We start from the raw sequence: 12,640 nt of genomic DNA, 5'->3' as shown, positions 1-12,640 counted from the left end.
TTTCAAAAAGTAAGCTGAAAGAATCAAATCTACATTTGTTGTTTCACTTATTTGTGCATGCATTGGTTGCTTCTTGTACAATATGTGCTCTGACTGGAGATTGAACCCACTACCGTGGTGTTGAAGGAAGGAAGCTCTAACCAGGGCGTGTGTCTTTTTTAACCGCAGGGTTGCTTAAATAGACTCATTAAGGACTTAAGACAATTTGTTGCCTCAAGGAGTTTATAGTTTACAGTTTAGTTAGAAGAGTCCCATTTAGAGCTTTTAAAATTATGTGATCAGGTCAGTGATGGCTATGCAGTTAAGTGACTTAGTGACAGGACATGAGAACCCTGATAACTCTGTTGAGGGTCTTGAATGTCATATTTAAAGAGCTGGAACTCTTTAATTTCTTCTACACTGCTTGAGGCTATAAGTTTTTTAGTTAGATAAAAGCCATATTGTTTAGCTCCAGAATTGATAACAAAATTGGCCTTTTTTAATAGTCCTTTTGGATTGATGAAAGAACTTATTGGCCCGAGTCTCTTGGGCCACACCACCTTTCATTCCAGTTATACCTAATACCATGATCTGAGTAACTATGGCTTCTAATTTATTTCCAACCTACAAGCCCATTATTCAAGTAGCCCCTAGGGAAAAATGAGAACTAAGACATAATATCTCTGTATAAGACTTTTTTTTTTTTTTTTTAACATCATAAGGGATTTTAAATACTCCCACAGTTCCCCCTGACTTTCATTGCCTAAGGTCAAGCCAAATAATCTCCAGTGATAGTCCTTTGAGCAGTAGTCTGAGTGACCTAGTGTAATCCTGTATAGTGTATAGCACAATTAGGCTCAAAAGCCCTTGTAGAATCATTTATCATGACTTTCACTTGATTTCTGGTGTAGGGACCTGCCTCTTCTGGAGAGAATAAAAGGCACAAATGAATCTAACAGAAGATTATAATTAGGCAAATAATACCCCATCTCTTTTCCTTTGTTATAATCACTACTTAATCAAATTATATTTATTAGCATATACCCTCACTTAGCCCTAAGCTATCGTTTCAGTAAACAAGGAAAATCATTAAAAGTAAATTTGTTTCTTTAACACAGGTCAAATATTTTGGACGTGATCCAGCTGATGGAAGAATGAGGCTTTCTCGCAAAGTGCTGCAGTCTCCAGCTACAACTGTTGTTAAAACTCTACATGACAAAAGCAGTATTGTAATGGAAGAACCTGTTTCACAGTCATCTTCTAATTCTTCCTCATGATATGTTTTTTAAAGAGAATTCTAGAGTAATAATCTGTAGAGCAAAATTTCAATAGTATCTCCTAATGTATAGATTTATATATACTATAAATATATTCTAATGATTTATATTAAAATGCCTATTTACATGTGCCATTTTTTACTTCAAGTGTTACCTAGTGCTCTGGCCAGTTTTGCTCAGTGGATAGTGCATTGGCCTGTGGACTGAAGGGTCCCAGGTTCAATTCCAATCAAGGAATTGTTCGGGCTGTCACCCAGTGGGGGGGGGGTGCAGGAGGCAGCCAATGAGTGAGAGAGTGATTCTATCTCTCTCTCACTCTCACTCTCCCTTCCTCTCTAAAATCAATAAAAAATATTTATTTCTTAAAGTTACCGAGCCCTGGTCAGATGGCTCAGTTGCTTGAAGTGTCCTCCTGTACACCAAAAAGTAGCAGGTTCGGTTCCAGTCAAAGCGAAAATTCAGATTGCTTGTTCAATCCCCAGTCAGGGCATGAGCAGGAGCAACCCATGTTTCTCTCTCCCTCCCTTCCTCTTTCTAGAAATAAATTTTTTTTTAAGTAAACCATTCATACATATCTATATATATATAAAACTCTAATATGCAAATAGACTAAATGGTAGAACTGAACAATAGGTCGCTATGGCGTGTGCTGAGTACCTGGGAGCATACATGGAACATGGTGGGCATTGACAACAGGCCACAGAGCATGGAATGTGACGGGTGTCCGCTGCAGCCGGATGATGGAGCAGGTAAGCAGGGGCCCCAGACCAAGACCTGGCTCCAGTTGCTGTCATCAAGGCGAGCCTCTGGTGGTTACTGAAATTCTTAGCTCCTGCATGCCACAGTCCTGCCTGGTGCTCATACCTGCTGTGGCGCTGGCCCCGGCCCCACTCACACCTGTTGCTGTTGCCAGCCCCAACGTCTCCACACTGTCAGCAAGTGTGAGCGGGGCCTGTGCCATCAGTGTGTGGAAGTGGTGGCACTGGGAGCGGGGCTTCTGGCAGACAGGAGACAAGGAGGAACAATTGGAGAGGCTTGGCAGGGGCTCAAAGGATGGGCAGAGAGCCCACCCCTGTGCCCACCACAGCCTCAGGGCCCACAGTTCCTTTCAAGGTGCACAAATTTGTGCACTGGTCCCCTAGTACCTTAGAAAAGATAACTAACCTTTACTTCCTGTAATTCTCAAATATCTGAAAAACTTATAAATAATAGATTACATTTGGTACTATCATGGATTTCTTCCTATTTATTCTTGGTCATCTTGTGGCTCACCTTTTTGCCCACTTGACTTTCTTACAAATATTTTACAAACTAGAACTTGCCATATTCAGAGCTCATACCTATTTCCTTAGTATAGTTAACAAATATAGTAAGGAGTTGAGGTAGTGACTTTGGAGTTGAGGTAGTTACTTTGAGCTGTTTTTAATGATATATTGCCCTTCTAACTGGCTGCAAAACCATGAACATAGTGGAGTAAATATTATAAGTGGGAATCTAAAATGAGGCAGTACATTTTTCAAATTTAGAAAATATTTAGGAAATACAGAAAAAGCATTTACTCATCAAATAGAGGTCACATTTTGATTGTGTGTACATGGATGTTCTTGATATAAGAGCTGGAGGAATCATGATTTTCAGTTAATGCTTGAAACAGATATAGAGGCTGTTTATATAATTACTAGAGGCCCGTTGCATTAAGAGATTCATGCAATAGGCCTTCCTTCCCTTGGCTTCCAGCACTGGTTTTCCTCCAGCACCCGGTGCCAGCAGCCAAGAGAAGGCCCATTGCATGAATCTTCCTGCAACGGGCCTCTAGTAAATACATAAACACTAGAGGCCCCATGTACGAATTTGTGCACCAGTGTGGTCCCTCAGCCTGGCCTGTGGGATTGGGCTGGAGCTGAAAGCAGCTCTCCAACATCCTCCAACTGGTCCAGGTTTGCAAGAGGGCACAGGCCAGCCAAGGGACCCCACAGGTGCACAATCAGAGATAGAGAGGGATCCAGGGCATGTCCACCCGTATTGCTCAGTCCCAATTGGCCAGACCCCAGCAGCAAGCATCTGCCCCTTGGTGGTCAGTACATGTCATAGTGACTGGTCAACCGATCGACTGTCCCCTGGTGGTCAGTGCACGTCATAGCAAGCAGTTGAGTGGCCTTAGCATATCATTAGCACATTATGCTTTGATTGGTTGAATGGACGACTAGACATTTAGCATATCAACTTTTTATTATATAAGAATATATGTAAATTATATAAATATATCTTTATCCTTGGAGTAGAACTTTGATGACTGAAGAAAATAACCTTTCCAAGAAAAAACATTGTTTCAGTGCAATATTGCCCTCAGACCCAAGTAACCACTGGTCCCTGTGTTTTAGAAGGATCTGTTCTGGCTCTCTGTCCATGCTTCTCCCCTGAGGGTGATTAAGTTCATGGAACCAAAGGATGTGTCCACCTCAAAGGCCAAGCCTGCTTCCAAGGTATACGCAGTCTTCTTCCCAAATCCTATCTTCCTTAAGAGTGGCCAAGGGGGGGATTGACTATATTCAGGAAATGTAGACAGAGCTTGGGCAAACAGCTGGGGTATCCTATGTGTGCAATTAAGAACTGTCAAACTGCAGGACAGAGCTGAGGTATGAGAAGAGAAGGATGGCAGACTAGATGGGCCCAGAGGGAGACTCTGGAACTTAAGGAAATCAAGAATTCTATATTTGGCCAGGACCAGTTTGGCTCAATGGATAGAGCGTCGGCTTGGGGACTGAAGGGTCCCGGGTTCGATTCCGGTCAAGGGCATGTATCTTGGTTGCAGGCATATCCCCAGTAGGGGGTGTGCAAGAGGCAGCTGATCGATGACTCTCTCATCGATGTTTCTAACTATCTCTCTCTCTTCCTTTCTGTATAAAATCAATAAAATATATATTAAAAAAAAGAATTCTATATTTGACTCTGGCTTCCTGGTCATTATGAAAATAGATTTTCAAAGTATACCAAAGGTTGGAGAAAATATATTTCAACAGTTTGTTTGCTTGATTTAAAACTTAAAAATATTTAGACTTATGATATATGGTCTTCCATTTGTATACTTGCCCTGGCCTTGCAAATGTCAATCTCTACAAATGTAAGATGGGCCTACTGCAGTAGGTGAGAGTGAATTCCTTTTACCTACTGCAGTGCTTGTACTTGAGAATCTAGTAAGGGGTAGAGATGAGTCCAGGGGTTTAATCTGCTCCTTTATTTCTCAGTCACCAGATCTCAGGGGCTATACCAGAAAAGAAATTCTAAAGAGAAGATGGGAGAGTTGCTTTGAAACTTAATTCAAAACTCTCCAAGAGATTTTCAACTCATTCAAAGTAAAATCCAAGGCCCTGCAAAATATCCCCCTGTCCCAACTCCAACCTTATTTTTCCCCATTTCTCCCCTTTTCTGCCCCACTTCAGTCACACTGGTTTCCTTGCTATCCCACTTACTCATTCAACATGCAACAGCCACAAGGCCTTTGTACTTGATTCCTGGATATATATATATATATATATATATATATATATATATATATATGGCAATTCTTTATATATATAAAGGATATATATATATAAAGGAGATATATATATATATCTCCTCTCCCTAGGGAAAAGCTTGGTCCATTGCCTTCCTCCGAGGACTTACTGAATAAACACTTTACCCTTTCCAAATTCACTCTCTAACCTTTTTATTACTCTATTTTTGGTCATAATGTTTATCAGTACCTGGCATATATTTGTTTGTCTTCTTACACTAGAATATAAGCTCCATGAAAAGAGGAGCTTTTTCTAGTTTATTCACTATATAGACCAATATCCACGCTTATAGCATAGCTCAACAAATATTTACTGAATGACTGAATAAATTGAGAAAATGATTCATATTATTTCCCAATTTTGTCCAGAGGCTATTAACCTCTTAACACATAAAGTGACTTCTGTATAGTTCTCATTCCTTTGACATATATAAGTTTATAAAAGTTATTTTAGGCCAGTAACACATTATCCCCTCAGCCTTGAACACCTTTGCAAACTAAACTCCCACTCAGGCATCCTCTAACATCAGGCTCAAAGTTATCTACGTGAAGCTTGCTCTGACCCAAGAAAGAAATATTTTTCTCGGAGTTTAAAATGCCTTTTTTGTCCCGTATCAACGTAGCAATTAGTGGGTTCCGAGGTCCTCTGTAAATTTAAAAAACCACCTTGTGTATCCAGATTTTCATATTACGATTATTTTTTAATCAGGCGCCTGCTCTCGTTTTAAAGCGCCTCTGAAGGGTGTCCACACGGAGGAGCCAGTCAAAACAAAAGCACGTTCTGACAAGACCGTTAAGTAATGACTACAATTCCCAGAATGCCCTGCAGGGTCAACACGTGCAACTCGACTGATTTTCACATTTCAAGCCTGTGGATTATGGAGAACTAGCGGCAGAGCGAGGTGAAACTGTCATAAAGAAATAAAAGGATTCTACCAAAAACGAACGGGGATTAAAACAAACAACTGCGCAGTGCGCGTCTTTCCGCGACCAATGTTTGACAACCAACGTGAATGCCCCGAGAATTCCTCCTTCGCTTATTCAGTGCACTAGACATCCCGATAGATAGCACAAGAAATGCCCACAAGAGAAACTTTAAAAAAAAAAAGTCAAAACCATGCTCTGGGGTGTGTTAAAAAGGGGGCGTGCGGGTACCGTGGCAACAGCACGGTACCTAAACCTCAACCCGTTCCCTAAACCTCTCTCAAGGCTTATTTTCTGAGGTTACACCACAATAAGGGGGCTGTATTTTCATGAAGCGGAAAACATGCTTTCCAACGGCCAGCGACCAAAGCTAACGGCGAAACGCTTTGGCGGGAAATAGGAAATTGTCAACACCTTTTTTTTCTTTTTCGGTTCGTTATAATCGTCAGGGGATGCAGAAAACAAACACTTCCTGAGGAGATGCTGAACTGTAACAGACTCCCATCTGGTTTTCAGATTGCCTTACAAAAGACTCCACGTTCCTACATTTTCACAGAAGAAAGAGGTTTCAATTCTTTTTCTCCCGTGGCTGACTGAATGAGCTTCCACAACGGGAGAGCGAGCACACCTCCTCCCTTTTTGCTCAGGGTGGGTTAGTCCCGCCCTAGGATGCATACCTCCCATGTTCGCTTTGCTTTTCCTCAGAGGAAGGGTCGCACGATTCGTCACACGCCGCGTGCAAAACGGACGAATCGAGACTAAGCCTCACTTCTCCCCGCCTACTCATGATGTCTCGCGTTACCAGCCGAGGGCCGGGGATATCGCGAGAACCACTACCCCGAGCCGAGATCCCGCGCCCGTAGGCGTGGCCAAGAAAGGAAGAACGCGCACTCAGGCCCTCCCCCCCCTCACTTCAGCACCCCTCCTCCTCGCGAGAACGCCGCGTACTGCGGGCCCTGGAAGCGCGAGCGGAAGCTGAGCGACGGCGCGTAAGCCTCGTCGGCCGCCGTAGCCCCTGCTAGGACAGCCCGTGCGAGCCTGCTGGAGGAGGAAGAGAAAGGCAGGGAGAATCGGGTTACAAGATGGCGGATGTGTAGGAGTTTACCGCGGCGGCGGCGGGAGAGCGTGCGAGCTCCGGGGGGCAAAGGGAGGGGAGGGTGGGTGTGTGTGTGGATAAAGTGAGAGGTCCCGGGGGTCCGGCCGAGAGGCCCCGGTGGGCTCTTGTGGCCCCTTCCCGCGGCTGAACCTTGAGAGCCATGGTGGACTTGGGCCTCTCCGGAGCCGGAGCCGCCGCCGCCGCCGCTACTGTTTCTCAAGAGTGAGGAGGGGCGAGGACGAGGGGGACGTGGAGGCGGCCGCGTCTGGACCGGTGGGAACAGCGGCCACGATGTCGGATACGCGGCGGCGAGTGAAGGTCTATACCCTGAATGAAGACCGGCAATGGGACGACCGAGGCACTGGGCACGTCTCGTCCACGTACGTGGAGGAGCTCAAGGGGATGTCGCTGCTGGTTCGGGCGGAGTCGGACGGTAAGGTTATTGGGACGGTAGGCTAGCGGGGAGGGATGCTTCCAGGCCGGGCTCAGCCCCGCGGCCTGGGCCGGAGGCGGGGTGCTGGCACCGCCGCCCGCCTCGCACCCACAGCCGCCTTGGTTTTGTGTCTGCACTTTCTGGACGGTCACAACAAACTACTCTGTCCGCATGTACCCTCTGCTCCCCCGCCTCCCGTCCCGGTAAGGCTTTTGACCCCTTCCTCTCCAGTCTCTTCTTTTTGGAAGAGGGGGGAACGTGTTGGAAGAGGGGAGGAAGCTCGCAGAGACAAGGTATTGATCCCTACTCCCCGGGGACCCCGTGCTCCCTCCTCTTTTCATTTTTATCTTCGTCCGTGTCTGATGCACAAGGTTCTGTGGAACTTTGAGTCTTTGTTCTTGAACGGACGTCTCCACCGGAGCCCCCAGTTGCCGCTGTGGACAGACAGGTGCTGGGGGCCCAGCAGGCACCTTGGGAAGCCTGGGCTTGTTGCCGTCTGTTGCCACGGTACCCGCACGCACGGGCGCCTCCCTCCGCCGGCGGGGTCCCCCCGGGTGGCTTGGGGGGGCCGGGGAGGAGGGGGGACTGTACATTCTTCACAGCCCGAGCAAGTCGGGGCGCCCGAGCAGAGAGTAAACACGTATTCGTCGCCTTATTTATTGTACGAGTCCTGTGGCGAGTGTTCTTCGATCGTGAAATGTACAGTCGCGTTGAAAGCACCTTTCTCGTTGTAATCTGGGAACTACGTGCAGACGGTAGAAACATTAGATTTGTACTTGTACAAATGTATCTTGTACTCTTGTACTTTTTCTTGAAATAGTCATGGATGTTTATTTCTACATGCAGTGTGTCCTTTTGTTCTTAAAGGAGAAAAGGAGAAAAGCAGTTCTGTAACTTGTGTACTTTGTTGTGGTCCTTTGTACTTTGTTTTACTTGTTAAACTGGAAATGCAATAAAATAACTGTTAAAAAAAAGAATTCGGCTTCAAGTGGTCATTTAGACCTTAAGATTTTGTTTCAATAAAACTTTTAATAGTCATTAAGTCTCCTTATAGTCTTTTATTTATTTGTTTTAAATTCGTTATTGTTTAAAGTATTAACATCCTTTTCTTCTTGGTCTGAATGTTTGTCTTAGGTGGATTCTTTCCCCCCCAATTTAAGGGTTTCTTGGAATAGGGTGATATGTTGTAAATTAAATGTGAAATTCAGATCTGGAGAGGAAAATGTGAATTAGAGTACATTTGATTACTTAAGCTATCTAGTTGAGTGAAGGGAACATGAGATGATTTTTTTTTTTTAATGTGGATTTTTTTTTATTCAGGTTTTATAAATTGACACTTATGTTATTATTTTTTTTTATCTTTTCAGGATCACTACTTTTGGAATCAAAGATAAATCCAAACACTGCGTATCAGAAACAACAGGCAAGTAGTTGTTTATCTTTAATTTGAAAGACTTCATCTGTGATCAAGGAAGTATTAATCTGACAAAAATGGGAAAGCTTTCCTGACAAGAAAAAATGTTTGGTAAACAAAGTAACAGACCATATATATTTCCCTTACAGGTTAAAAGTCTCAAACTGAAAAGTGAAAGTTTATGTACTGGAAATAATTTATTATCTTTGAATTGAGCCACTGTTTGTTTATATTTGAATACAATGTATTCATTGGTCTTATTTAACTTAGTTAGCCAGGTCTCTGCTATACCCTGTATACTAAGCCTTTTATTCCCAACCACAGTTAAAGGAAGTGGCATACAAGAACATTCAAAGGGGTACTCTTGAAAGCAAGGAAAGCCTGTTTGTAGTGTGAAATTAGATCCTTTAACTCAAGCAAAGATAGAGTTTTGAAGTAGAAGCATTGAAATCCTGTTTTTTAATTGTATTTTTTAATATAAGAATAAGTGATACTTTTGCAAAAGTGTACATTGTGAATTATATAATGTTTTCTGTTAATATTTATTGTCTTATTTGGGAAAAGAAAACCTGTGTTGTGTTTTAGCATACCAAATTATAATATTTAATCTGGAATGGCAGCAGTGATTCAACTTTTTCTTTATTCTGTGAATGTTTTTATTTTTATTATGAAAGATTTCAAAATTGAAAAGTATAGAGAATAATATAATGAGTTTCTGTGTAACACCACCAGATCGAACAATGTTAACATCATATTTGTTTCAAATCTTTTTGTAATTTTCAACTTTGTGAGTAGAGTTAAAGCCCCCTTTGTACCCATCTCATTCTATCCATTCTCTATCTTCCCTGTAGGTAAACACTATTCTGAAGTTGATGTGTATTATTTCTGTACATGCTTTTATACCTTTTCTGCATATGTATGTACCCATGAATAATATGTAGTCTTTTGTGTGTTTTTAAACTGATACAATTGATCTCGTATTCTTACATGTATTCTGCAACTTTCATTTTTCATTCAACGTTATTTTGGAGATTTGTTCATGTTAATGTAGATCTAGTTGTGTGTTTAAAAAACAAACCACTGTACAGTTTCTGATGTATGGTATACACCTATTGTTAGACATTTGGATTATTTCCAGTTTTATTTTTGTGTGGTATGTAAAGTGAATATGGCAGAGATTTTTGAAGGAAAAGATAAATTATGTTAAGATATTTACATCATCGATGCCTACTTTCTTCAGGGCCAATGAAAATTTCAGTACCCAGAAACAAATACTTCCTGTTGGAGGAATGAAACTATGTTTGTTGCACAATGCATTATTAGTAAAAGTCTTACTGTTAAACAATTGTTTTGTGTATGCAATATATTCTTAATTAGTTCTTTGAAATATTTTTTTAGTTTCCAACATTCATTTAAACTAAATAATTTAGGAGTTTTTTCCCTCTAATTAGAAATATTATGTATCCTTCCTGATGGAGAATCAAACATTTGTCCTGTTTTGAACACTTGAAGATGTTTCCTATACCTTAAACATTTTAAGGTATAACACACTAAATTTAATTTAATTTCTAAGTCAGACAGATGGTTACTCTCTCTTTGCCCTGAATTTTGCCAGATAGCCACTTACGAGGTCTTTTGTTTACTTGCTTGTTTGAGGGGAAAGAAATACTAAAATTTTGTGTGTGGGGGGGGGGTTGTGTTTTTGTTTTTTCCCCCCCTATCCGTGAATATAAAATACTCAGGAACTGTGGTTTTACATGTGACACCCTACAAACTACTTATAATATGAATTCTTCTCAAATTGTTTTCAAGATCTTTTGGCTATTGTTACTATTGGAAAACACATTATGGCAGAGGTTGGTATATAAAATAGTCCACCAGCATTAGTCCAAAAATATACAGTGGTATTTAGAAACTTTGGGACATGGTTTTGTTTGTAATGTTACACTACGAGAAAATTAAAGTGTTGGAGGGAAAAAAATTTTAATTAAAAAAAAGATTTTGTGCTGTTAGGAAAATGTTTTCTGCTAATCACATTCAGATAATACACTACTGGACTATACATTTTTTTCTAATTGAGGTACTTTTACTAAAAACATTAAAGTTTAAGAAAACTTTGGCAATAACAATTGAATGTAATAATGATAAACCTGTGTAAATGAGGTCACTTTATTTTTGTTTAAATTGAGTGTACTTTTTTAATATAAATCGAAGAGCCATTTAGAGGTTATGCTAAGCTTTGAACGATTTTTCATATTTTCACCAAAGTCTTGTTCCTTTTGCACTTTTTACCAAGTTACACAAATTGGAATTTCCAAACACATTGCTATTTTTCTAAGTTCTACCTTTTGTAGAACGTCGTTTAAGTTATTCAGTAAATTATTCTAAAAATTATTATTTCCAAAATTTATATGAAGTATATTGATCATTAGTGGATTTTAGCTTAAAAAAACTACTGAATGAATGATATATTCATAGTTTATAGGATATTTTACTATATTAAAATACATTGAATAAATTCAGAGAGGAATATTTTTTTAACATTATAGTTCTAAAGTGAGCTAAGTAATGAATTGTGTGTTCAAAATAAGTTAGAGTTTAGTTGAATGTTACATACTCAAATATCGGTAGGCTATCATGATTCACATTACTTTTCTTGCATACTGTGGACAATACTGATGTAGTAAATGGGAAAGAGAAGACATACTTACCTGAAAAGAGCCAATACACACTGGAAAGGGAAGAGCATTACCATACAGCTTATTTTAAATGGATAATAAAGTGCCTGGTACATATGCCAACAATTTTTTTTTAAGTCATGTAGACTCAGCCCCACTGGTCTTGAAAGTGTCATTGGGATATGTACCTCTTATGTAACACAATTTGTGTTCATTTGGGTTTAGGAAAGGTATAAGTTCTCATCCTTGGTTTTATTGAGAGTCAAGACCTAACAGGTGAAACAATTACAGAATGATAATAAGCTGATAAAGTGTTTTAACTCTATTGAAAGATGATTAAAGAATTTCACAGATACAGCAACTAAGGCACAGGCTAAGTTTAATGACTATACAGTAGGTATATACCAACACAAAATATGAAAAGCAAATGTATTCCACAGACTTGGGCAATAGAAAATTAGAAGGGATCCGAAACCGGTTTGGCTCAATGGATAGAGCGTTGGCTTGGGAACTGAAAGGTCCCGGGTTCGATTCCGGTCAAGGGCATGTATCTTGGTTGCGGGCATATCCCCAGTAGGGGGTGTGCAAGAGGCAGCTGATTGATGACTCTCTCTCATCGATGTTTCTAACTCTATCTCTCTCCCTCTCTGTACAAAATCAATAAAATATATATTTTAAAAAAAGAGAAAATTAGAAGGGAGAGATTGATTTTGGCTAGAATCATTAAGAAAAACTTCACTCTGGTTGTGTACAGTATCTGCTATAGGAACTGTGATAGAGAAGGAAATAGTACACCTAAAACAAAAGGTATTAAGCCTATTTGCAGCCTAGATTTCTTATTTGAGAGCTTGGTTCACTAAACAAAAGGGAGCCATTATAGGTTCTTGAGTAGGGACCCAACAAGAAGAAAGTGATACTGTGTCTCAGAAGGTGTATGGCAAAGTCATGAATAATGAATTGAGGGTGTGGAGGGAAACGAGCTTTAGGTAGCAAGACCTTTTGCAATAATTCAGATACAAAAAAGGGAAAGTCTTTCAGTGTAGTAAATGGAATGGGAAAGGATGAGAACTCCAGTATATTTTAAAGGAAGTGCTGGAAGATTTGGTGAATGGTTATAGATGAAAAAGAATGAATCAAAAGTTACTGGTAGGGTTTTTGAATTTTGGAACCAGGAAAATGATGGCTCCCCCCAGAAACTGGGAAGTTGAGAAGAAAGCAGGTTTACATTAATCATTTGGCTAGAGGCTTGTTTTAAATGGATAATACATTCACATTATTAAAAA

The 12,640-nt window shown here is 40.6% G+C and overlaps 2 protein-coding genes across 8 annotated transcripts in view; both read left to right on the top strand.

The window, feature by feature from the left end:
* The window catches only part of PNPT1 (polyribonucleotide nucleotidyltransferase 1), a 35,928-nt gene extending 34,545 nt beyond the window's left edge, over window positions 1–1,383 (top strand). For both annotated transcript variants that reach the window (XM_036435366.2, XM_045580756.1), the window contains exon 28: window positions 1,098–1,383. In XM_036435366.2, the coding sequence (XP_036291259.1) occupies window positions 1,098–1,256 (159 nt within the window). In that variant the 3' untranslated portion in view covers window positions 1,257–1,383. The remainder of the gene's footprint in view (window positions 1–1,097) is intronic.
* A 5,284-nt stretch (window positions 1,384–6,667) lies between these two features.
* The window catches only part of PPP4R3B (protein phosphatase 4 regulatory subunit 3B), a 53,111-nt gene continuing 47,138 nt past the window's right edge, over window positions 6,668–12,640 (top strand). For 3 of the 6 annotated variants that reach the window (XM_045580755.1, XM_036435364.2, XM_036435362.2), the window contains exons 1-2: window positions 6,669–7,265; window positions 8,633–8,688. In XM_045580755.1, the coding sequence (XP_045436711.1) occupies window positions 7,124–7,265; window positions 8,633–8,688 (198 nt within the window). In that variant the 5' untranslated portion in view covers window positions 6,669–7,123. Of the gene's footprint in view, window positions 7,266–8,632; window positions 8,689–12,640 lie in introns of all 6 variants that reach the window. The other 3 variants (XM_036435363.2, XM_036435361.2, XM_036435365.2) reach the window with 2 other exon arrangements.

The sequence above is a fragment of the Pipistrellus kuhlii genome, unplaced genomic scaffold (assembly GCF_014108245.1).
Source record: "Pipistrellus kuhlii isolate mPipKuh1 unplaced genomic scaffold, mPipKuh1.p scaffold_m20_p_13, whole genome shotgun sequence".
Classification (NCBI taxonomy): Eukaryota; Metazoa; Chordata; class Mammalia; order Chiroptera; family Vespertilionidae; genus Pipistrellus; species Pipistrellus kuhlii.
The sequence above is the reverse complement of the archived record's forward strand: the minus strand, read 5'-3'. Positions and strand labels throughout refer to the sequence as shown.